Source organism: Lingula anatina, chromosome 1 (assembly GCF_051362555.1).
Source record: "Lingula anatina isolate TDL-2025a chromosome 1, LinAna3.0, whole genome shotgun sequence".
Classification (NCBI taxonomy): Eukaryota; Metazoa; Brachiopoda; class Lingulata; order Lingulida; family Lingulidae; genus Lingula; species Lingula anatina.
In genome coordinates, this window is record NC_141767.1 from 20,374,243 (window position 1) to 20,401,905 (window position 27,663).

General features: G+C 34.0%; 1 protein-coding gene across 9 annotated transcripts in view; it reads right to left on the reverse strand.

Annotated features, from left to right (window-relative positions):
• The window catches only part of LOC106179634 (mitogen-activated protein kinase kinase kinase 15-like), a 46,733-nt gene that overhangs the window by 2,246 nt on the left and 16,824 nt on the right, over positions 1-27,663 (reverse strand). For 3 of the 9 annotated variants that reach the window (XM_087001402.1, XM_087001400.1, XM_087001397.1), the window contains 27 exons: positions 27,425-27,513; positions 26,671-26,766; positions 24,064-24,154; positions 20,753-20,886; positions 20,234-20,361; positions 19,837-19,940; positions 18,300-18,438; positions 17,875-17,936; positions 16,479-16,544; positions 14,395-14,495; positions 11,598-11,666; positions 11,320-11,352; positions 8,688-8,746; positions 8,269-8,332; positions 7,604-7,672; positions 5,727-5,774; positions 4,027-4,228; positions 3,665-3,730; positions 3,256-3,334; positions 2,888-2,967; positions 2,316-2,421; positions 1,767-1,817; positions 1,368-1,527; positions 1,082-1,174; positions 755-813; positions 349-431; positions 22-98 (listed from right to left, as the gene is read on the reverse strand). In XM_087001402.1, coding sequence (XP_086857528.1) covers positions 22-98; positions 349-431; positions 755-813; positions 1,082-1,174; positions 1,368-1,527; positions 1,767-1,817; positions 2,316-2,421; positions 2,888-2,967; positions 3,256-3,334; positions 3,665-3,730; positions 4,027-4,228; positions 5,727-5,774; positions 7,604-7,672; positions 8,269-8,332; positions 8,688-8,746; positions 11,320-11,352; positions 11,598-11,666; positions 14,395-14,495; positions 16,479-16,544; positions 17,875-17,936; positions 18,300-18,438; positions 19,837-19,940; positions 20,234-20,361; positions 20,753-20,886; positions 24,064-24,154; positions 26,671-26,766; positions 27,425-27,513 — 2,408 coding nt within the window. The remainder of the gene's footprint in view (positions 1-21; positions 99-348; positions 432-754; positions 814-1,081; positions 1,175-1,367; positions 1,528-1,766; positions 1,818-2,315; positions 2,422-2,887; positions 2,968-3,255; positions 3,335-3,664; positions 3,731-4,026; positions 4,229-5,726; positions 5,775-7,603; positions 7,673-8,268; positions 8,333-8,687; positions 8,747-11,319; positions 11,353-11,597; positions 11,667-14,394; positions 14,496-16,478; positions 16,545-17,874; positions 17,937-18,299; positions 18,439-19,836; positions 19,941-20,233; positions 20,362-20,752; positions 20,887-24,063; positions 24,155-26,670; positions 26,767-27,424; positions 27,514-27,663) is intronic. The other 6 variants (XM_087001398.1, XM_087001401.1, XM_087001399.1 and 3 more) reach the window with 6 other exon arrangements.

Consider the following 27,663-nt stretch of genomic DNA (forward strand, 5'->3'; position numbering starts at 1 on the left):
AGGGGGGAGGGGAGAACACACCTTATATGCATTCGTCTCAGATCTTCATTCGTAATGACTTCTAGCACATCATGTTTGGTGTACAGTTCCTCCACAAACTAGAAAAGAGTATGTAAAACACCTGTCATTACAAACTGACATCAACACTTTAAAAGGCCTATTTTTTTTTTTGGTAAATACTGCAACATACAAATGTGTGAGTTTACATCTCCTTGGGCAAACTAGAACATGGTTTGCATTTGGTAAAAATTCAATTTACGAGAGTGAGCCCAAAAAAAGACAAATTATATAACAGTGCACAGCATTTTAATAAGAATCAATGATGTTATCCAAGTGATCCTTGTTCACCTTGTCTACAGTCTCCTGGTCAGCACCATGGGATTTCAACCAGTCCACCAACCCCTGATCTACTCGACGTTGTGGTTGGGTGGCTAGTAAAAGATTAAATGCTGAATATCAGGTAAAACATTCAAAGTTTACTTAGTTCTCTTTTTAAGGCCAATCAAGTAAAGTTGCATCAACCTAAAAAATGAATGTCTAAAATTATCCCAGAACTTTATTATATTATGAATGTATTACATTTTTCATATGTAAATATTAGACAAGCTGAAAGAGTATATGAGATCACCAGCTCACAAGTCTTTCCACACAAATAAATTAAACACACGGAAAACATTGATCAAAATTGTTCTGAATCATATCTAACTCATGGCCCACAGTTAACAGTGACAATGTAAAAATTCAGGTCATTTACCAGAGTCACCCCCAGCACCATGTAGTCCATTCCTTCCTGGTTCTTGTTGAGATAACATTCTAAAAATAATCATCAAAAGATCCAGCTAAGTATTCACTTAAGAACAAGCTTTATTTATTGGAAATGCATTGTCTTTAGACTAAAAATTGAATACTGACATACTGTTTTAAATTAAATATAAACAAATCTTATACAGTTTTTAACATTAATTTTCATAATTTTCAACACACCAGCTACGTTAAAACAGCAGATCTAAATATTCATTCCACATATCTATATTAAATTATTGTTAGTAAATCAAAACAAAATATTAAATAAATGATTTACCTCAAATGATCCATGCTGACTCTTTTCTCCTGGATACATGACTTGAGCAAATTTTGATATGCTTCATTGACTATAACCAATTCTTGCAATAACCTAATTAAAACATACAAAACTTCTTACCACATTTTCAAAGGGACACATGATTTAATTTCCGTATAATTGGGGGATACAGACTGGAAACACATAAGCATGAAATAATTAAGAAAATGACTGGAGGCCTTTACTCCTACCAATACAAAAACTGAATAAGAAACCAAGGAATCGGTGAAAAACCAATTCACCATACCTTGTATTTTCTTCTGTCAAACTCTGTAACTTAGAGTATAACTCTCTGTTGGCCTCTGTCTGGTACTGTAGCTGTGCTTTTTGAGATTTGGTAGAGTTCACTGTGGACACACCAGATGTTGACCCCTCCTCACCTTGGACATGACCTTGACCTCCCATCTCTACATTTACAAGACAATGATGAAAACAGCTTTGAAACGGCAGGCTCAAACCCGCATCTCCCATATCAGAACCAACAATTTTGTTTTGTACTCATCTTTGTGTGCTCTTAAATAAAGTCAGCAACTGTATCTTACATTTTATTCTACTGACAATGTGTTTGGCTGCTTTGTTAATCTTAATGTATGTTATACATACCATTTAAATAAATAGTTATCTTTTATAATTACGGGTACTTTACCTTGATTGAAAGATTCAGCAGACTGTTGACCAAGGATATGGGCACCCAATTCTGCAGAACAAAAGACACAAACTATATGAATTATCAGAGTTGAGGAATCACTAAAACCAACTCTGTAGCAAATAATTTTGTAGACGAATGCTGATAAGAAAAAGATCCCACAAGAACAAATTAAAAGATGTTGTGCATCTTGCATAAACATGAGAAATATCAAACCTGTGTCTTTTGTCTTTGACATTTCTCAAGGAATAAGGAAGGTACAGCACTTGTCACTACTGTTAAAGTTGCATCCAAATGCGCTTCTAATTTACATATACATCTACCATTTACACCTCACTGACTCTTACAGTGCTTATTACCACTCTAAATACATTGCATCATAATTGATTCATCACAACTGTCTTCAATAATTCTGCAGACAAAATCTATCATCACCTTTAATATAATAAAATGTTCATTAAAATATTTCAATGCGAAAAGTTATACTTACAAAGGAATTAAAGTCTAATTTAAAATCAACAGTTCATGAGGCATTTTTCCCTCCCTTACCTGGAGCAAAGACTGTGATGGCAGCATGGATAGCATTTCTGGTAATATTATCTAGGGCAAACATCCAATGTGGCTGGATATTACAATGCTTTAGGGTTTGGTTTACCTGACGGGGAAAAAAATCTCAAATGTTATAACATGCTAACAAGCTTGAGTGGACTAGATTTTTAAGGGTGGTTTCCTGCCAAGGAAAAAACATACAGAAATGTTGTGACACCTTTCTATTATTATTATTATTACCTGAAACTATGAAAATTATTAAGAATAACCAACAACAAAAATTTTAATTATTACCTGAAACTATGAATGTTATTGAGAAAAACCAACAGCAAATATTTATCTTTAAACTAAGCATACTTAGGCAGAATGTTCTTTGCCATGTATTTGGCTAAAATTATGTTCAAGTCAACTTAATGGTACACAGGAAAACTACTGGCTTCTTCACGGATAATCTCCTTTATCCCAATACATCTATACTAGCTGTTATTGTAGGCTAAGAATACTGGCAGGCCAACAGTTATTATTGCTGTGTCAGTAATTGATAATTTCACAATTTGATAACAAATACTCACAGCCTCATGAAATACATAGAGTGCCAACTGGATTTCATTTTGAGCAGTCATGTCAAAGTCTAGTTCTTCTCGTAGCTTGTCTGTAAAGGATAGAAGATAAAAAAATATTTCAGATGTTTCATATATTTAACATCTGCACACACCTCATTTGATTTTCAAAGTTCATTTTGATTTTTAAAGTATCAATTTTTCTAATCATAAAAACAGTTACTTCTTAAACCAAACATACTTAGCTTTTGTTTTTGACTTAAATTATGAACTAAAATTGTAAGAACTCAGGCAAAAAACTTTATATTCTTTTCAGTTTCCAAATAAATTTGAAATAGTCAATCATTTTGGAAGGATTTTTGTAAGGGTCTTATACGTACCAAATGCAAAAGAGAGATGTTTGTTGTCATGGCTCACCACATACTGCTGTAGACCTTTCAGAAGCACCAATAAATGTTCCTAGAAAAGTAAGTAACATGTGACAAGTGATAAAAATACACATCTATAAAAGTAGCTGGAAAAAAGAGAATAATTTATGATAAGTAATAAATATAAACACCCTACCACCAACGAATCCCAATTATTTATGTCATTTTATCCTTCAATTACTTTCTTTTTGTTATCAGACTGAAATTGAAATTCAACATAAACACAAAAAAGGAATAATTGGCAGAATTTTTAAAATCTTTTCATGGAAACTCTTTTTTTGACTGTTGATGAATGAGCAACTGATGACACTGGTTGTTTACATTGAAAAGAAAGAAGTTTCACAGTATTGTACTAACTTACAGTTTTGAGTTTTGGCTGTGTGATATTAGCTTCGGTATGCAGAAGAGTCAGCCATCTTGAACAGATCTAGAAAAGAGAAGAAAAGCTATAGCAGGGCAATGGCAGAAGAACGATGTATTCAACACATGTGCTGTGCATTGTAAAATACCATACCAGTAATAACAAGATACCAATGCTTTTTATATAATGTGTTTCATTAGATAAACTTAGTGCTTAAAAACCCATTGATGACAGAGGTCTTCCAATTATGCATTTCCAGTATAAAATATTCTTACACACTGACAATGTTCTAAAGATGGATTTGATAACACAATTTTAAAAGAAAATAATTTTGATCAATAATCACCACTGAAAATACACACCTGAACCTCATCCCTGCTTAATACTTGAGCCAGAGTGGCTCTTCTCTCAGAGTCCTTCCTAAGCAGATAAAAGCCCTGCTCCCTGGACCCAGACCCTGCTGACCCCGTCTCGGGACTCGGACTGGACGCCTCGTCTGGTGACATCAATGACAGGTGCTTTGTACTGTCTGGTGAAGTGATAGAGCAGGTGTCTGGTTCGGGACTAAAAAACGAAAAATAAAATAAAATATTTTAAAATGATCATAAACCCTGACAACACCAATCTTCCTTAGCCACTACCAGTGTCAGAAAATTATCTTGGACTGAAGAGACCAATGACCAACAACACCCTGGTCAAGGCTTTCAATTTCACTCCTATGACCAAAATATTTCTCTAGTCCCTGTTATTAGAACAGATTTTGTAATTTTGATCAATTCATTTCTGTACTGTTACAATAGGTTATCATGACCTTGTTCAACGTAATATATATAATTTAGCTATAACTATTTCCTGTGACTGAGATTTAATCCCTAACACTACTAGCATATTGCTGCCAGATGCTCAGCAGATTACCTTTTTTTTAAATTTATCAATTTCCCATTTTCTTTCTTTTTTTTATTATAAAAATACTTTTCTGTTAGGAAATCATAAACAGAACATAGGTCATATTATTATAACCAAAGGAAATACACAAACACCAGACACCAGATCTGAAAATTTTTTGAGACAAGTTCCTCTATTTTCTGTAAAAAGGAGTATTTCTGTTGAGAAGTTTTGATCTTTTGAAGGTATTCTTTCATTATAACTCCGCTAGATTATAATGATAACAACGAAAGGGAGCTCCATCTTTAACTTCAAATGGAATGAAAGAATTTTCAACTATTTGAAACAGATCCAACTTGTCAGTGACCGTCTTGCATAAAAAAGATGATTTTGATGTCAGACATTTACATTAACATAACCAACAGCTTCAAACAAACATACACCCGCATCCAGATGCTGCTGCCATGTAGTGCCAGAACATCTACATTCCCCGTCTTGCAACATGCAGTAAATATACAGTCATAAGTAAATGAAGACACAAGCCAAACAAGCATTTATGCAAAAGCAGTTCTGATGTTGGGAGAAAAATCATTTGCTATGAAATAATAATTCTGAATATTGACAACACAAGAAACAAAACTGTTTTTTTTCCAGCTAAAAGTCAGAAACAACACATCTGGTTAGAGTATACACAAAAACATAACTTCTCTCTCTCTCTCTCTCTCTCTCCATACATACATATCCACTTGCATTATTTAATTAGAATTTGACTATACAGGGCTTAAAGATGCATATAAAGTGAGTATTTCTGTCAAATTACTGCTGATAAGGCCAACCAAATGCTACTACATAACTTCAAATAGGATAATTTAAAGAAATAACATAGTTTTGTAACATTATTTCCCAGAAAATGATATTTGGACAGATATTTTCTGCTTACTTTCTATGCCTTATGGATTGGAAGGGGAAAACTTGGTCATATTTCAACAAGAAGTATGAAGGTGCAGTTTTCAAGCCTTTTTCTGATGTCGGTAATTTTTGTTGGTTTAAAGGCATTTTATGAATGTTGTGTAAGAAACTGGTACTAATAATTTATGTACCTCACAAGGCACTTACTCTCACTTTATATGTATCTTTAATGGAAGACCACATAATCATAGTGCAAGTTCATACCAACCTTAAACCCCCAAATGAGGACGAGAAAGTGGCAGAGTCACTTGCAGATCTGTGACATGAAAAAAAGGACATGGTGCAATCAGCTACTTGAAAATACAGCATTTATCTACAACATATACTGTAAATGGACAAGGGAGTGAAGTCCCTTTGAAATCAACACCTATATCGGGCGATTGTGTGCACCCCATGCAAAACCGAAGTTGTTCAGGATTTGGAAATGGTGAAAGCAGACAGCAGCCATCATGCAAGCCTTTCCCCAGCTACCATGAAAATGTTTTTCAACATTTAAATATTTTTCACATGAGCACAATCAGCAAACAAACTGGCACTGTTCAACATTTTGGTTGCCTTAGATGCAGACCAATCTACAAAATGGACAGTCATGCTAAAAGGAAATATTTACAAAATGTTGAAGCAAAACTCCTTTGTGCACCATCAACTTATAAACATAAATAAACACCCCACCCCACCCTCAAAATCAAATATAAGAGATCATTTTAAAATGGTCATGACAACATCATGTTCATAAATTTTTCAAGGATACCAATGAGGCAATGTTCACATCATATAACATTAAACTGACTCTCAATTGAATGGTGTGCAATTATACAGTTGATTCAGTATGTAAAATAACTATTAATATTTTACTTCAGCACAGTAAATTATGATGGTTCACAAATAGTTATTAATATGAGGAGATGATACAAGGATCCGACTGACTTTAGATATGTCGTCTTGTGATGTCGGTTTTGGAGAAGCATCATGAAATTCAGATCAGAGTCAGAATAATGTACAATATTCAGTAAACCCACATGTAAATATCAACCAACAATCATGCCTGTCATGCATGTTTTGGGATTTTCTGGAACTAAATAAAATAAAATAAATGTACTGAAATGGAAAAAACTAGTAAATGGACAAATATTATATTAAGAGGAAATATAATTCCACATATAATACAGTTAAAGTATATCTGGTGCCCATAAAATATTCTATTTGCAATTCTGCTAAATTTGGTTTAAAATTTTGAAAGTATAGTAATTTTGGAAAAACATAGGAGCATTTCCCTTTCTTTCTGTATCATTAGTTACATGTGTAACAGACCATGAAGTTCTAAAGAAAATGTTATTTTATCTCAAGCCAAATGAAATATATGAACCCTCACAAAAAGTATTTTCACCCTCCTCACAAAATAAATCTCGCACTGCTTTGACAAATGTGCAACTCAAAATTTATTTAGTTTCCAGACATATTAGTCTCCAGACATGCTGTTAACAAATGGAAACAACAAACAACAACAAACACTTAAATGACTCTAACAAAGTGAACAAAAGAAACTTTTTAAACCAAATGTTAGCCTTATATATTTATGAGCACTAGATACACTACATTATCTGGTGGAAAAAAAATTAAATGAAGTTCTAGCATCACCAAACAAGACTTTTTTTAAAAGAAAAAAATCATTCTTTCATTTATAATGACTACAGAAATGTTTATGGGAAACCTAAAAATTAGAGTTTTATGTCCAAAGACTTCGAGTTGCCACATTAATTACCTAAGTGGTCCAAGAAATACATTACTCAAAGTCACAACCTTTTCTAAAGTTAAATAGTTATTATTCATATATGATAAAACTTGTGGTCAACACAATTAGACGTAACATGAAAAAGGCCACAAATAGTGGAAACCATATCAAAATGATTTATATCAAAACGTCTCATTCAGATTCATAAAAGAGCTCCTCTTTTTTATTCCATTTTAAATTTTTTTCATTATTTATTTATGTCTACTTATATCCACAAGGGAGAATGATGCTAGAACTCCATTAAACTGTGGAATGAATGGTGCATAACATGTGGGCACAGAGGCAACTGGTACCTAAGGGGTGTGTCTGGAGGGACCTCCAAGTCTGTGCTGTCCACCTCCGTCTCGGCATCTGGGGCTGAGCTGGAACAAATTAAAACAATGATGCCATATTAACCTAGGGCACCTGAAATGAGGACTGATGAAACTTCACCTGTGGTCAAAGACACCTAGTTCTGACTCATTTAAGAAAGAAAGCTAACTTTCGCATTATCAAGTGGGATTTTGTTTCCAGTTTTTTTTTTCGATATAAAGGGAAGTGCCCAATCATATTAATTGTGGCAAATTTCTGTGAACTGTCTTAATATCTTATGCAAGCACGAAGCCATGATTTGCTGACTTACTTAAGCAGAGTAATGAAAGGTAATATATGTTACCAATCCACTTATCAATATTGGTCATTGGAACTATACAGCAAAGCTTGCATATGCACAGTTACTAGTTAGGACAATTGGTAAAAGGATTTGATCGAAGAAATCAAACCCCATCATTATCTATCAACAGAACTCCAGCATTTGCAAATGACAAAAGCAGCACATTTGCCAAAATTTTAGCAAGGTAAAAAGTTCCTTTATCTTTATAATTCTGTCTGACCTAAAAGACAGTGTTTTAGGAAGTGAAAAGCTTAATGTGGTTACCAATAAAAATGAGAAAGAGATAGATATGTGAAAAAATCATACCTTGGAGAGGGGATCTGTAAGTGAAGGTGCTTGGTCTCTTGCTGCTGGCTAGGAGGGTCAGGCACTACAAATGGTAAAATACTCTTATGACACACATACACTAATAAAAGAGATGGATAACTATTATCTCAGAAAACTAAGGTAAGCAGGGAATGTGGATATGAAAACCATTATATACCAATATGTTCAAACACATGAAGTAGGTGATTTGGGTTAATGGGAGCAAAATATAAGTTACTGAAATCACTTGAAATGCTTTTGCCTTACTCAATTAAACCATTTTTTTTTTCAAAATCATTCATTAATTATTTTAAAATCAAAATTTTGTCAACTACTGAAAAACCCTCCACTAATCTCCTTTAATCATTTAAGATCCATTCAAATGGCAATGATCTTCTATTTGTCCATAAATGCTGTACCTGATATACTCCGTAAATAATCTGCAGACTTCCCTTTGTGGTGGTGTTTCTTCTTGTTACTGAAAACACAATATAAAAACATTTAATTACCGAAATTGGTTGTACAATAACTTGTACAAAAAAGGCTGTACAAAAACTTGTTGGCCTCACCAAGAACTATCAACTCTGATATGTTGTGGTGGTGATAACATGTTAATTTCTGTATGTTTTATACCACAAAAGATATATACAGTGGCTGAATAATATGCTACACAATAGTCCTTTATCCATTTGGTTCATGAAAAAATATTCTACCATGCAATTAAACAAAGCACTGAACAAAACAGATATGCCAAAATACAACTTAAACACAATAGTAAAAAATAAATAAACACTTGCAAGCAACTGCATACTGTAAGTAAAATCAATTTGGAGAATAGAAATGAATATCCAAAAATGTTCTGCTGGTAATGTTTAAAAATGCTGATTCAAGCTTCTTGAAAAAATAGTTGGCTTCTTGTCACAAGAAAATTATGTTCTTTTGATATGTGCTATTATAAGAAAATCCAAGTTACATAACTATCATATCACAGTCAAATCAAGATTTAAAGTAAATTAAACACACTGCATCATCTAACCACCACTACTAACAGATGTGGGTGCCTTGAAATCTAAAGATTAAAAAAATTATAAGAATGTCTACAGAACATCAAACCAGCTTTAAGGAAAAATATATAATCTAAACTAAAGGACTGGGGGGGGGGGGGGGGGGTACTCAGGTACAAGAATTTGCAAGGATCAGACTCCATTAGTCCAGTGTCATTTCTAAATCTGTCATTTCTAAATGTGTCAGTTCTTCTTGTGTCTCTCAGTCAAAACTTGACCTACATCTGTTTGTGAACTGTCGTAGCTTCAAACCAGTTTATGACATCCTTCATGGACTAGAATTACATATAATTGGATTTTTTTTATACCTAAGACAATTCTTTGAAAATCTCCCATGAAATGTCTTCACTTAAATGCTTGGCACATCAGGGTCAAATTAGTTCACATCCAGTGACAATCTTGAATCGCCTTTAATGCTCCCTTTAATATTTCCATTTTGCCATTTATCACATGGCATTCCACAGACAACCCACAGAAAACAAAAACGCGGCATGATAAAATGTGGAAATGTCACATGGAAGAATCACCAGCTTGTACAGACACTATGTACTAATAAAAAGCCAGCCCATTAAGATTGCATGAGTACATGACATGAGCTGTCAAGCAACAGCCTTTTAAGGACAAAATAAAGCCAACTGGAATGCAGAGTTTGTACTTTTACAATACAATGGCAATGCTTTAATCTATTCAACTTCTGTGAATAAAACTTTCTGTTGTGCCTTGAAATTTTGCAGCACTTTTGGAGTCCAATCTATCCGGAAAAGAAGCATTCCAGATAACTGAACTTTTCAAAACCAAAAAATCATAGAAAAACATCTTTGATTCAATGAAAAAGATACTAAGAAGTATACATATGGAAACCAAAGGCAGATAAAAGACAATAAAAACTTTAGGAAAAAAAACCATAAATGAGGTCATCTGACAATACACAGGGAAGCTAAGAGTGCACTCAGAGTGCAGACACCCTTTTTGTTATTATTCCAATATATATCTGACCATTTCTGTGATTTAAAAGGCAAGACTTTTTGGGTCTCACCCTTTTTGTTGTTTTAACATATTTAAATATGCTTAATGAAATCCAATGGAATAGATCAAATCAGTACCATAGCTCTATCTCATTATGCACTGGCCTCATTAACAGTATGTAAACAAAATGTTAGTAGATTTAGTAGTCTCTAACTCATCTAAGAGAACGAACAAAATTGCAACACTCCCAAAAAGTGAGTCAATGCATCAAAATATGTGTTCAAACTTCAACTGCAAGTGGTAAAAAATTGAAAACAGTCAAAATCCTTCCTAAAGGCAAAAGGTGTAACAAAATAGTGGAATACACAAATTCAATAAAAATCCAAGTTGTGAACTGTCAGGAAAAGGTACAGGGTTTTTTCAACCTGGAGCAAAAGATCCAAATCTCACTCATCACCCATTCTGGAAAGTTGGATAGATAAATACAACTGAGGTCACAAAAGAAACTATAGACTTATACAAAAATGGCTTCATTTAAACTGATACCTTGAAAACATACTTAAAATGCCACATTAAATTCCAGTCAACATATCAAATGTTCTCTTAATGAAAATATTTAACTGAAAAATTTATCATTGATGGGGTTAAACAGTTGAATGATGGCAAATATGTAAATGGTAGCAATTATCCTGACTTTGCATACTAAGTGACTTTCTTCTATTAATATGATAATTTCTGACTAAATTCAAACATACTTTTTTAAATTTCGTAAAGAGTTTGATTCTAATTAAGTATTATTTTTGCAGGTCTCAAAACTGATAAATGAAGTTTTTAAAATAAGGTGCTTGAAATTGCTGTAAAAAAAAAAAGATTGCTTTCCACTTTAATTCTTTTCATCTGATATCAGTTCCAATTTCTATTGTGACCCCAGAGTGAAATAACTTGAAGGCAACAAGAACAAAGAGATTCATTCCACGAAGGGGTTTCTCATCTGCAACATCCTAAAAAAATACAGCCATACCTGGTTCTTGAGTCCCCTCGAAACAAGTTTGCCCTGTCATTACAAAGGAGGCTTAGCTCAAGGAAGGATCACAAAGCTCCATCTTTATATCTCAAACATGGAGTAGAACTTACAAAATTCCAGGAACATATCACAATATAATTTCTCTTAGGTGGAAACTCTTTGTCTCAAATATCTGTGAGGTCGAAATAAAATCAATACAACTGAAGCTGGCAACAACAACAACATTGTGAATTTGGCTACACCAGGTGATAATATAGACAATACTGCATGCTCACCTCTGTAAAAATGTGTGTTCCAGTAATTCTGTGGCCGTGGCTCTCTTTTCTGGATCTGGTTCAAAACATCTGTAGAAAAGAAACAAAAAACCATTCTTACAAAGTATCTCCAAATTACATCATCAAGACAACAAAAATGTTAATTAAGTTTCTTTTGTCCAAATATTTGTCTGTGTATACATGTTTATACACGTGTGTATGTATGTATTTAATATGGCATGTCTTTGTACACATGTATACACACGTGTGTATGTCTTTGTTCACATGTAAATGCACACGTGCATGTATGTATGTACATGTCTGTGTCAAATATATATACACACACGTGTGTATTTATGTATATGGATGTCTGTGTACACATGTATACACACGTGTGTACACACGTGTGAGTACGTATGTCTTTATTCACATGCAAATGCATGTGGTACGTATGTATATGTGCGTCTGTGTACACATGTATAGACACGTGTGTATATGCATCTTTGTTCACATACATATGCACGTGTGTATGTGTATACATGTACGTATGATATTGCATGACTTTTTTCTTTAGTTATTAAAATAAACATTGAACAATGACAAATCTCCTTAACTATTGGCTACTGCCAAACATCATTTTTAAGTGCTCATGTACTACACTGAGGCCTCCATGCCTCTGCCAGAGAATACCGGCTAGAATATTATAACTTATTAACCTTTTGAGTCAATTATGGATTTTCACAGACTTCAAGTCAAGCAATGTCTATTTAAGCAGACTACCATTCACCTGCACGCGACGAATAATAAGTTATTCATGAATATCATATCCTTTCTATTCTTAATCATAGCTATTGGACACCTATATCAAAATATATTTACATGAATAAAGTTGTTTCCTTCATTCTTAAATATAAACTGGCTCTGTTAACGATAACTACTATTAATAAAACCAAAGGTGAAAAATCAAAACCTCTAGAATGGACCTTAATTAACACTTACAACTAATTAAAAATATATCTCAAAACTCCTATCCCAAACTTCTATCTCCTTTCATACGTGCATGACTTTTTATCATTCATTCATAACAGATCTGGCAATCAATCATCAATCTAACACAGTTATACTGTACTATTAAGAGTACCTTATGGTGATTTCCGGCCATTTAGACATTTTCCACTATGAAGACAGACAAACATATAGTCCTTCAGTGTTATTGGTTGGTATAGCTGGTAATTGCCTCCTACAAGCCTAAATAGAGCCTCCAACAACTTTAGGCACGATAACCTCAGTATATAACTTCAGTGTACATTCCTTGTGTCCACCCATATGGTCACTTATGCATGCACCAGGCAGTAGCTAGGTTGTCCACTGCATCTCTTTATACCCTCTGCTATAGAAATGGGCTAACTCAACCCATCTGAGCGGTTTATACCTGTCAGTGTCATTTTTTTTCACTGCCTTCCCTTTGTAAGTGCCCACCTTCACTGGGTTTTTAGTATCCACTGTCCATATTATATGAAACACAATGGCTACTGCACTGCCCACTATCATTTCACGCCTGATGTCGCCATTGCTTTAATGCAGACAAGGGATGCTTCAACGTTGTTGACTTTTAACTGTCTACACGCCCTTTTGACTACTGAAATCCTGTAGCTGCATCCCTTTTATTGGGGAAACAGCCAGTTACGGATGGAATCACCTGTATTGAGATTGTTATAATCTCCTATACCATGTCTGGCATGTTGCATTATCCTGTTGTAATTCATAACAATACCATAGTGAACTGAAACCTGATGTTCATGGAAGGTGCATTTTGTGCTTAATTAAGTGTATTGGATTGAAAGCATATCCTCTTTCTCTCTCTCACTCTCTCTCTCTGTGCATATGTGCATGTGTGTGTATGTACACATCCATGCAAGCACAAGCATGTGTCACTGCTTGTTCATATCCATATGCAATGGTGAATCTGACCATGTGTATGCCCCTGTATACGTCATTCACAGACAGTAAAGCAAGACGTGGACCCTAAGTCAACCATCATATACTTCATTACTACAACATCAACACTATTATTCACCATCTCATCTAGTGTCTCATATCTTTCTAGAAATCGATGATGGCATTATAAAGTTAATGTGCAACAGCACCAATACATTAAATACATTTCTTTCCTAACAGTGCCTGCAAAGACAATATCTTTATGTGAAGTTTTCAAGAGGTCTAATTAAGTCAACTAAAAGTAAAATGAAGTATTTTTTTAATCAAAATGTAATCAGCATTCTTCAGAGAGGAAAAAATATTTAAATCAATAAGTGCATATTAATGAAAACTGTCTGGCAAAATGTGCATCAGATCACTTCCACATGTAGCATTAACAGTGTTTTGAAGCTGACATTATCTAAAACAATTTTTCTTTAAAAATGCCAAAATATATTTCTTGTGTAAGATATAAATCTAGTTATGAGTATCCACCAACTTTAAAATGTCCTTTATGACTTCTAATAAAGAATTTGGAAAAATATGATGAAAACCCAAGTTGGACTCTTCTGGTATATGGCAATTACACACAAATTTCAAATAATTGTGAACAGCAGTACTTGAGAGGAGGGGGGGGGGGGGGAAGATAACAAACAGAACCTTTTTATACTATGATATATTTAAATGTCATTAGTCCATAACATGAACTGTGCACAAGCTGTTTAAATATTTTCTAAATATGTCAATGCTCTATGAAGTAAAATTAAATATCCTCTCTGTCAGTGCCTCCCGTGCTCCCACTCCCTCTCCACCCTGTAGCCCACAGTCCAGAACAACTTACCTGAGCAAAAAAGACTTGGCCTTCTCAGTCATCTCAATGGGGATATCAGGGTGTGCCTTGTAATAACCAACCTTGAACATAGCTGCCTCTGGACTACCGAGCTGGAACAGAATATTGAAGGAACCAATTAACAGAATGAAGCAAAAGGAATATATACAATGCTCTTATGGTGTGATGAGAAAGTTTCAGTGAACACTCAGGAATAGTCTACATGAGATTGCCTTTGAAAAAATCACATCAAAAAAACTGTATTGACCCAGTAAATTCAGATGTGATATAACTGAGAAATGGTCTGTCACACATCTTAACATATTAGCAAATGAGATTGTAGTTTAGTATAAATCTGATATGAATCGAAAATGGTCCATAGGTAAGTGCATTCACATACTCAAAGTAAATAAACAAATAAGTAAATAATAAACAAATGGTTCTGAAATATTCTACTTAACATAATCATTTTATTATAGTGCTCAGACAGGTAAAATCACAACAAGTCAATATTGGATTGTCAATATTAGAATAAAAAGTCATTCTTGAGTGCAATCATTTTCAACCTATTTGAATTCAGCCTGTGTAAATGCACTTAGCATGTCACTACTCTTTTCAGGGAAAAACTATCAGTGCAGCCAGACATGTTATCTAAGATCTGTCTGTGAGGTACTTCCCACATTGTCTTATCCAAGCTATGCTGCCTATCTTGAACTAGACAATCATTAAGGAACAATTTATGTGACATGTATCTTCTCAGATCACACTAGACTGAAATCAGTCATAAGCACGTCATCTGCAGCATGCCAGACTGCTTAGCTATACTGGAGTTTCTCTTTGATCTGAGTACCTAATAAACCAAACTACTTTTAGTCTAAAATAACATCAATATAAGGTGCAATGCCTAAACATTGCATGCATTTGCCAGTATTATATATATAAATCCAATACACATCATCATGCACTGGTACTGAGGCTCCCTATAATGTATTACAGGTTTTATAACATACATCTAAAAACAATTTGGCTATTTCATCCAGAGAAATTTATTAACATCTTTTTACACCACGCTGTACCCTGAAAACTGATACACAAAAGGAAGATAGATGAAGGGAGATGATAACCCCACTTTTTCCTCTGCCACACACATCATTCATATATATAACATAGACAAGGTATTTTTCAACATGTCTAGCTGTCAAGTATCTTAAAGCATATCATAATTTATCAATTTGTTGCATCATTATGATATTAATACTATTTTGTCTTCTTGTAACAGTCTAATAGCCTGAGTTAAAGGATGGTCAGAGTGAAACTCTGGGTAATAAGGAGATTAAAGGCTGCAGAGTGACATTCTTGGAAAAAACTGTTCTGACTTATAACCATAATACTCCCATACAAATCGCAATTGATACAGAATCATTTTCCTCAAGTTAATCAAAAGGCTTGAAACAGTATTGGCCTTTTCAAGCAGAGAAAGCAAACAAGTAATATGACTATGCACATATTAAAGATGCATACAAAGTCAATTTTTTGTCACAAAAACCAACCAAATGCCAGCATATAGTTTCAAGTAGTATAACTCAGAGAATTACCAAAAGGCATTGTTTAATTTTACCCGAAAATGATGTTTGAACGAATTTTTCTGCTGGCATTCTAAGCTGTATGTCAATGGGGCAGGAAAGTAGGTCACGAAAGTAGGTTAAATTTACAACCAAAAATTTAAAGAAAGGAGCAGTCTAAAGGTCTTTTATGGCTGATCGAGTGAATTATTCAGTTTATCCCTTGGCATGTCAAATTTATTTGAGTCATATAAGAATGTAGTAGAAGTGGTTTACATGTGTTACTGGGAATCCAGGCTCCACCTATGCTCGGTTCGTATGTACCTTTAAGTTTAATGGGCACTCTAGGATACAGAATTTGGCAATCAGAATCCCATTCAACTGCATTATAATGTATATGAATATGCCCACTACCTGTTATATATATATATATATATATATATATATATATATATATATATATATATATATATATATATATATATATATATATATTTAGTATAAGACTTCTGAATAAAAAACAGTGCCCTTTACCTCAATGAATGGAGGTTTTCCTGTAGCCATTTCTATCACAGTGCAGCCCAGTGACCATATATCTGCCTGTAAGAGAGAAATATACAATAATTAACATTATATTAATAAGTATGTTATAGAAATAAAAACTTACAAAGTTGAAACACACATTTAGTATAATCTATCAACATATAAACATATTGATTCTGCAATCTGCATACAAATAAGGAGAGGAGATTTAAGTATAACCTGTCACGTAAATGGGCTATTTTCTGTATCATGGGGGGCACAGAAACACTGCACCTGCTTGTGTTTGAGGGATACATCACTTTTTATATCAATACATAAAGTCTCTTTCCTTGAGCATCTCAGAAATCAGATGTCCTTACCCAGATAAAATTGCACATTATTTGTATAAATCAATTGGCCATAGAATTTTTCTCTTCCTTATTAATGATACCCATAATTCTGATTTGCCATGTCTAGGGATATACAATTTACCTGACAAAATGTTATCTCTCTACTGAAGTTCACTGATATCTTGATTTATTTATTTTATGGTTACAAGGACATTTTTGACACCTTGTGTATGTCAAGGTTGTTGACAAGATCAGATGTAAGTATTCAAGGAAAGCACCCTTATTGCTGATAACTGTGGCTTCATGCTACTTCAGCTGTGCAGTTCATATTATACTGACATAAATATGAAGCTTCTTTTTCATGTGAGCAAGTTCACACAGATATCAAATCTTTACCAGTATATATGCATTTAAAGAAGTATATCTTTCACAAAATGCTTGACAGTCTTCCAAAGACAACCGAAAGTGAATGACAGTTTTCACCAATTCAAAGATCTCACCAAATATTAGTATATGGCAGTGCCTGTTGTCATAGTAATCCAATAAATAAAAAGCAGTTCAAATTATGACTTTAACAAACCAGCAGTCTGGCAATGAAATACTTCATGTAAATGTTTGTGATACAATTTAATGTGGTGCATTTCAATTTTTCTAGAACTAACTGCTTCTAATGCAGAATTCAATAAATCTAGTGGTGTTTATTGGCAGCAATTATCATCAAAGCCAACATTAGAGAAGAATGCAATAACATAAGTGAAAATATATGAGAAAAATATACAAGCCTGGAATCAAATCAAGAAAAGGTCTAAAATAGAAAGATACACATTCAGTTTTATCTTAAACAGATGTACCATTAATAAAGAAAGCATGCACAACAATATTAATACTAAAACAGAACAGTGATTCCACCTCTAACAGGCTCTGATGACTGCCGATAGATAAGTAGAGACACAAAAAGTAAGCAAGCCAAAATCCATTATTTGGCAGATCATTTCCAAGCAAATGCTCATTATGATATCTCACTGGGTTTGTATCTCTAGTGTTATCTATAAACTTACCGGTGCACCATATCCTCTTGCTCCTCTGTCAATCACTTCTGGTGCCATGTACTGTAGTGTACCTAGATGTGACAAATAAAATTACACAATAAAATTATTATCATTATCATCATCATCAATATGATTTTGTTTTTTTTTTTATATAATTATAACATAATTCTATCAGTGTGGTCAGTTCAACAAAATGTGTGATGTGTATTAACACCAGTAATTTACATGTGTGTGATATAATCTAAGACACCTTATTCTATACTGCATGGTTACAAATTCATTTCAGTCACTTTTAAATACTACATTTTCAGACTAACAAAAAAATAACAATACAATATAAAAATATATTTTTCATGTCCTCAACCAAAACTATTTAACTTTCACAAAGCTTTTCTTCACCAGCATGAGCACAGAGCAGTTCTCAAACCACTCACCTGCAAATGTCTCTGTAAAGTTGTGTAGTCCTGATAGTCTCTTTGACGTCCCAAAGTCAGAGATCTTGAGGACACCACTGTATGTGTTGACAAGGACATTGTCACCTTTGATGTCACGGTGAACGATCTTATTGTCATGCTGAAATATATGTGACATTGAATTTAGCAAAAGTGACACAGAGAAATTAAGGTAGACAGTCAGGAAAATGTTTTGGCACAAAGCACTTATCTATCACTTTTCACTAGCATAAATAATCGAGTTCAGATACAGGAGCAAAAGTAACACAGAGGAAATAAAGAATTTGGTCAATATTATTAAGTTTTATGATTAAGATGAAGAAAAATAGGGTGAAAACGGAATTACAAAAAAAAAAATGTTCAATTATTTTGATCATTCACTTTGATGTGCACCATAATAAAGTACACTTTAACACAGCTCATACAAAGAAAACATCCAATTCTGAATGCACTGTTCCAGTTTTCTCCCAAAAGCCACAGATTTCCAGGACAGTGATATACAATACCATGCACTGATCTTTAATATCACTGAAATTACTGCAATAGAAAGGTTAATTTCACAGTTGCCATCCCCTGTGACTTATTATGATATCTCTGGGCATCACTCATTTCACACCAATAAAAAAACTTAACCACAGTAACCAGAGCTGCATTCTGACAGGGCCTTGGACTTGATTGGATTTTTTCAAAACTATAATATCACCAGTTTTTTTAACACCCATTGGAATTTTCAAAGGATAAGACAATTTACTATGTGATCATTACAATAAAGAGTGGTTAATTAATGTGGTCCTCTGGCGATGTCACTGAGACTGGTCAGAGTCTCATTTATTTAATTTGGTTCATCCATGTCATGTCTCCAGTCAAGATAGGTTGAATTAACTTAAGATGGCCCATCTCAGCTGAGGAAAAAAATGACACTAAAATTTGTTGAAACATGGCTAACAGAAGTATCATATTTATCGCTTATAGTAGGTCAAAGAATGATATTAGCCCTGTTAAGTTCAAAAATAATCATAACAGGCCTATTTTCTCAGAAAAACACCATTTACCTTGTTTTCTAAGAACAAAACTTCTCCACAAAGGGTAAAATGTCAGCTTTATTTCAATTTAAGTAACTTTAATCTAAAATACAGCCTTTTTTGTGAGTTCTCGGAAATGAAAAGCTGCTTCCAGCAGTTATGACAGTTATGAAAGTCTTGTAATTAGAATTGCTAAAAATATAGAGCAAAGAAAGGATTATCTCTCTGAAGATAAAAGGTATCTTGTCTTTTCAAAAAACACAATGATTGGTTTGCATGCTGTGCTGGGCTATTGTAAACTACCTAAACTGGACCAACCACAGGCCTATGTCAACTAAAAAGACTGGACCAATCTTTGACCAATGGTGAGCCAATCTTGGACCAAAGTCTGTGACAAATGTGGTCTGCTATCTTTATGCCACTGTATCATGATTTTCCACATGGATTTTGGCTGGAATACAATAAGAAGGTTTAGGATAATGCCCACATGCCCTTACCAGGTATCTTAGTCCTTCCAAGATCTGCCTAGTGTAGAATGCTATTGTGGCTTCATTGTCTTTAAGAGGCCCCCACTTAGACCTAAGCAAGGTGGAGAGACTTCCTAGAAAAGTTAAAAAGGTAAACAAAAATAAGATATTAATCACATTTGTAAGTATCTATGCAAACATGACAACCACTGTCTGTATTATCTCCCTAAACTTCTAATAGTTCTATTGTTTCTTATTTGTTAAAAAATTATATCAAAATGCTTGCAATAGCCCATTTCACCTACATAGACAATTAAAGCTATGAGAAGAAATTAAATAGACAAAACCTCCATTCAAATTCCCCCCTGATTTTGTGAGAAACCAAGAGTTAAAAAGGATGACAACTGATAAAACAATGAAAACTGACCTCCTGGGACTTGCTCCATGAATATTTTAAAGAAACCATCTTCGCTGATCGAACCCAAGTATTTCACGATATTCTTGTGGCTAAGTCGTGAGTGAAGACGAATCTCTTCATGCAATGGCTGCACCTCTCTACAAAATAATCATATTAGTGTCACAATCGAGATAATGTATTTAATATTTGTTCCTTATTTTCTTGTTAGAAAATTGAACAAATGATAAAATGAAAACATAATAAACCATGCTGACCTTAACTAAAATTTTATATCATCATTGGACTAGTACCAGCATGTCATTTGCTTATATATAATTTCATAGCTTATCACATAAGTTAACAAAATAAATTATATCTGAGCTAAAAAAAATTGAGCATTGGCAAGTATTTACATGATTGGGTACCCATGACATTTGGAAAACAATTGCATTTTTTGTGTTCAGCTTTATGTTACTAAGATAACTTAAATCATACCAGCTATCAATGTGATTCAAAAAGTTAGAAAACACCCCAGGCAGTTCAACTTACTCTATATTTTTCTCTGGGACTTCCTTTATGGCAATTCTGACTTGAGTTGTCAAGTCTCGTGCAGCGACAACTACTCCATACGTTCCTCTGCCCAGGATCACCCTATTGCCTTTCTCATCAATCTCATACTCATACTGGAAATAAAAAAATAGATTGGCAATGTAAATACTGTTGCTTTTGCCAATAACTTCTTCATCTGACAATTTGCTCAAACCATTCAGTGTATCAATGTTTATTTATCCTGATCATAACACATCTTGGATGCACATCTTGGATGTTTTAGTGTGATTTCTACAGAAGTGTATCATACTGAAAGGACAAAACTACACTTCTTCATGTTTACAATGTGGTATAATATCAAGTGCGTTGTCCATACATATGTTGGAATAAAATAAATATTAACAGCAAGATAAAAAGTTGTGATTGTACCTCTGTAAATACATGCAAAGATTTCTGTAAACATGATTTTTTCCTATATTTCATACATAATTGGCAAAAGGACACATTTCCATGTTAAATGATTTGGCGACCAACAGGTGAAAACATGTCATTGAATCTACAGATGAAGATTAAAATAATGAAAAAAAGAAAACCATTGAGGATAAAAGAGGTTGCGACAGGTACTGAAATTGAAGGCAGACACTGTCAGAGAATCCTTTGAGACAAGACATTTTCATGGTGACCTTTTCTTCCCTTTCAGTGCCTATGTTTGTTATTCAACAAATGTTTCTTTAAGCACGTACCATCTCTCTTTCTCCATAATCTTTTCATGTTTGTCATAAAACAGAACAAATTCAAATGTAACATTCATCTTTCTTAGAACGCTGCAAGAAAACACCTTCTAGATTCTTGTCCCAGAATTCTGTGACCACACAGCACACGCACAACCTGCCCAGATAAAGCTCAGATACATGAACTTTTCTTTTTGCCCCCCAAGGACCTCCTCTGCTGTTAACCTGTTATGACATATTGTGTGACATTTGAAGACTGGATTGCCTAGGACTTTACAGCTTATTTAAACAACATATATGCACAATTCTCTTCTGTTGTTTCAGCTGGGAATTCCCGAAGCAACACAAGAACAAAACAACTTTTGCCTCAGTTGGGGCAACTAAGGATTCTGATGTATCCCATTTAATTCTGTGCATTTTTGTCCAGTATGAAAGTAAACTGATCTTTTTATCTAAAATGTGATGCTCCCAATCATAATTCTCTTATTATTTCCAATATCAAATTGTAAACTTGTCCATTAAAACCACATATTGCATACCAAAGACATAAACTAACATATTTTATCACAGAACTTATAAAACAACACCTAACATATTTTCATACATGAGCATTACTGCAACTATACATTTAGACTGTATCTCCTAAACATACGCACTGCACCTTCTAAATGTATATGCAATACTACACCTTATAAACAAATATACAGCAAGTTACTACTTGCCTGTATCTGGCTTTGAAGGTGCATGAATATATTTTGCAAAAGCATGTAGCTAACTTCAAAGTAATCCAAAAAGGACAAATAGTTCCTAAATTTCAAGGGCAGAAACATCTGACAGATGAGACAAAAACTAGATAAAGACAAAACAAAAAAGCTTAATACACTATCATGCTACTTGGTTCCAAATGCACAAATCTTTTTTTATACTTTTGGCATCTAAAATCCTCTTGATATAGTGGAAAGTGATATTCATGTATCAGAAAATATAAATCGATACATAAATAAAATCAGCTATGAAATTGTTACATCCACATGCAGTAATGATATATTATAAGTCTGAGGATAAGAATACTTAAAGTACAGCCTGTAATTGTGGTTGTAACATATTTCACTTTTCAGTGACAGACAAAAAGCCATCCATCTTTGACAAAAGTACCACTTTACCTGTTTGCAGTAGTTGCAGCACAAAGTCTGAAATTCAAGACAACTCACTCCATCATGCAAGCCACAACACTTCCAGCAGTTTCTTTCTTAAGCTACAAAAATGTGGTATATATATTTCAAATGTGAAAATAAAAGTGTTTTCTCACACATACCCTAAAATGTTAAAACAGTCACCATCTACCTGTGGAATCTCTATCCCAGCAAGAGCATCTGTGTCAAACTCATACACATTTGGTATCTTTATGGGCAAAGAGCAGCGCTTCTTCTTCCAAATAATGTCCCTCAGTCTTCTAGACATAAATTGAGTTAGATTTTCCCTCCACCAAAATAATTATCATAAATGATTCACTTCATAAATTCCAATCAGTAATAATTGTTTATCTTGAATGTTGTGAGAAAAACTCAAACTGATTGTTCCTTTCACAATAATGTGCTCTATAAACTATGCGGAAACTTCTGGCATGTTGCCGCCCAAACACCGCAAAAGACATCTGCTCCGGAACTGAGGCAGTGTTTCTTTGGATTCTATTTCTAGATTTTTTTTTCAACAATAGCTGCATGACGTATGTCACACTGTTAAATACCACAGCTTGGACTGCTGCTATCAATTGTTTTCGAGTATGTAATGCATACAATTGTAAACAGTGCTATTTCTCACATTATCATTGGAATACAGTATGACCATGCCTTTATTTCAAATCATTGAGAATATACACTACTGCCCCACTGTCTTGACATGATAAGCAGCAAAGGTTAACTCTCAACTGGTGCCAGATGACAATCTTGACACATGACGTAAAAAGATTTTTTCCATCAAAATAAAAAACAATCCAAACCCCCATATTATGTGTCCATGAACACACCCTGATCTAGATGGTTATTCACAATACAAAGTGATCCAGATATTCAATGTACCAAGGTCTTAACCAATCAATCAATTTTTGTCTGACCACAGCAGGGATTCCAAGAAAGAGGTCAAGTTTGAAGAGCTAGTCACAGAGTCTTGCAACAGTATAAGGATAGCCCCTGTTAAAACAGTTGATCTAGTTTTGCCACACAAGTGGCCAATTGCAAAACATTTTTGCCAACAAACCCTTTTACCTCCAAGGCAAATGAAATACCAGATTCAAATAAAGCTATTAGAAAATAACCATATGTTAAAGTGGACAACTTGAATGTTCTCATATCATTTGCACATGTAATGTATACACAAACATACAGTGAGGAGGTAACAAGATGTGTGTGTTTGAGAGAGAGAGAGAGAGAGAGAGAGAGAGAGAGAGATAGAAGAATTGAACATAGAAGAATTGTGAAAATTTTCATATATTTGAAACTTGAAAACTTGAAATAAAGGCTGCTTCCATTTATGTCAACTCCAAATGCAATTTAACTATAGTGATTAAAACAGTTGTCTAACCTGTATAGGATGACTGGACGTGTACTCCATCTCCAAATCCAGCACAGTACCTTCCTTGTCTTCTATCATATCGGAGACCAGATCATAGAACCTATAATATAAAATAATTTATATCATTCATCTCAAAAAATCATGGTTTAATATATTTAACATCGTACAATGCTGATTAATCTAAATATTTATCTTATCTATATTTTTACTCATTTTATGCTATCACTATCCATCTAAACCCACATATTACTATCTTCTTCATCTTTCAAAGTTTGCAAAACAACTTTTGCCAATCTGCCTATCACTCTCTGCACGTATCTAGATTGACATCGAGGCATTTCCAAATTTTGTCTAATTTTTTCTTTGGATTGTATCTGGTTATATCTGCCAAACGATACTTGTTTGTTTGGTCACCAGGTGGACTCACTAAGACGATGATGGCTGGGAAATGGTTGAAATTTCTGAGGTAGCAGTTGTTTTTTCCTTTATTAATTTTCATCATCGTAGGGCACCTAATGAAATTTGATTTGATCTGATTATAGCAACTATTTATCCGATAACCAGTGCACCATACTTAAAGATAATGATGCTGCAGGGAGGAGATTTCGAATTTTTGAGGTAATACTTGTTTTTTCCTCAGAAAATATCCAGCTTCGATGAGCTCACTGCCTTAAAATAATGCCTTAATCTGCATTAATGAGCGCAGTGATAATAGTACTTATTTATATCTATTACCGGAACTTTTATGTTTCCTTTGATTTGTGCAGTTTAATACTAGACTAATCCAGAAACTGTTCTATAAGAGGAAAATCGTGGGATAGTCATGCACCTAAATCTTCCCAAATGTCTTTTCAAATAGCCCGCGTCTTAAAGTCTTTATCATGACATAATATATCAGTAATATAATTAACAAAAGGAAAATATGCCAAAAACGCATGCCTTAATTCAATGTGGGAAAAAAACATTTATAAAGCATCTTCGAGACTTAAACTTAACATAGTGATACTGATCTTCTAGAGAAAAATTGTTGGGCATACGAAGGAGTACATACACTTGTCATGTATTGGTCAAAAATAAATATAAATGTATTCATCTGAGGCCATGTGCTCCACTGAAGCCAGCCAGTACAATGGCTTCCCTTTTCCTGAAGCAAGATAAAGTACACTGAACTTCCTAAGCAAGGTAGCCTGCACTTCCTAATGCCCACAGGTTCCTAGCAGCATGACAGATGCCAGGAAAATAATGGTCAATATTTCAGTCGGGGAACTTTCGAACCAAACAGTTTGCATTACAAATTTCCCAATATCTCAAATATCACCTAAATCTCTGTAATAGGAAAAAAGTTTCAAAAACACATTCAGTCATTTAGCCCCTTAATTAAATACTTTCAGAACAAACTTCCCAAAATAATGAGTTCACATTCCGATTACAATGTGTGTAACATAAACACAATGGTGTTACTATTGGATGTTGTCTTGGAACAATATGTAACAAGTGTTGCGATCCACATTTTTTTTTAAACTCCCAAAATAGAATTCTAATCAAAATCATTCTACTCAAAGTTTGTAAATCAAAATCTTCCCAAGTTGATAAACAGGGTTTTGAAAAGTTCAACAGGAAAATGGACTGACGTTAATGGGCTACAAATGAAACCTAGAGCTTCATCTTACAAGTGGAAAACCTTGAATCATCAACCAATGGCACGTCAGCATTTGGCCAACACCTCCACAATCTAGCCAATCCTATTCAATAAATCTGAACACACCTCTTTTCACTGAAATTTACACCATGGCCCCTTGCAGCAATCGCAATTTAACAAACACTTAAAAACATCAGGTTTCAATTCTACTAGCATTTCTTTTCTTTATAGCAAAAAAAAAAAAAAAAAAGAGTACTCTTGCACGTTTTAAAATATCCTTTTTTTCTCATATTTCACTGTACTGCCCCCTGGCTTCAAATTCTTGAGACTTCTTTCTTTATATTTGCTAACAATACCCAGTAAATACTACAACTGCCAATTTTTTTTCTCTGCTTCTTTTTTTTTTTTAAACCAAAAGATACACTAACACTAAAAAAAACTTACTTTGTTTTTTTTTCACTCAATATTTACATTTTCCTATTTTCAAAAAGTTATTGTCTCATGTTTCTTAGACCCATAATTTCTTTTTCCTGACATCCAAGAGTAATATGCTGTTTATATGGAATGCAAGCAGTAGTATGCTTTTTATTTATACCCAACCCTACTCTGAATTAGAACATCATACATTTAACCTAAACTAATTAATTCATTGAAATGCCTCCAATTAAAATGTATTTTTTGTCTTTGTTAATAATAACTACAGATCACATGCAGATTTGCCTCTCTCCCCTCAGTGTTAAGGGTGTGGTAATACCTCAAATTAAAAAATTAGTGTATGTATAATGATATCCTCATTTAACTTTTTTGATATATGTGAAATACATAATTCCTCAGACACAACTGTCTATCTAAAAATGACCAGAGTTCAAACAACACTAATACTAGAATAACTATACTGCATATTAATTATTTATAACATCCACAATGTTTATGTGTAACTGCCTCTTGGTATACAACTATTTCATTGGTATGCTTACCTATGTTTCTGCGTTTCAGAAGGAAAAAATATCTGAAAGTCATCTGAATTCTGCTGCACATACAAAAACACTGCCCTTTTATCTCTCTTGTAGATGCTAAAAAAGAAAATAAAAAATTCCATTAAAAATTGACCCCAAAATTAGCATAAGCACTGTCAATAATAAAAATTAACAAAAATTTCTTATAATACATGCATCAGAAATAAATGAGTCTTTACTATACACACAGTTGCTTTATAAGTTTATTAATATTATCAATATTATTTATTTATTTATTTATTCTATTATTTTTTTCATTGACAGGCACGTTTCATATCAGAACCTTTTTGTCGTGTGCCTCCCAAGCTGAGGATGTGGGTGTGTGGGTGGGTGGGTGTGTGTGGGTGGGTGGGAGGGTGTGGGTGGGTGTGGGTGGGTGGGAGGGAGGGTGTGGGTGGGTGTGTGGGTGGGAGGGTGTGGGTGGGGTGGAAGGTGGGTGCCCGGTGGTCATGCAATTGCTGCCTCTCTCCTGGATCCCCCACTGATAAGCGCAACTTGAAAACATGTTGTGTATGTTGAAGTATCTAGGATGTTCTTAATAGCATTCTTTTATCTTTTGGGTGGTTGCACGTACACATGTATGAATAGGTACAGGTATCCGAGTGCAGCTCAACATCATTTGTCTGTGCACGAGTAACCATACATGTGCATGTGTATTTTTATCATGAGCATGTAGGCGTACATGAGTGCACGTATGACCTACACAAGGCCTCACCTTACTCCCTTGATTGAGGAGGCTGGAAAGGTCCACTGATGGATCTGTTTGCAGTTACGTGGAGCTCCGCAATGCCACAGACGCACAGACTGAAAAACACAAACAGCCATTTATGCAAACTAGTTTAAAATGCTATTTGGTTCTTTATAAAAACAAAATTGCTGTGAATCCTTACAGGACAGAAATATAAAGCCTGCTAAAATAATTATTTTGACAAATATCATCTTATTCTTTACAAT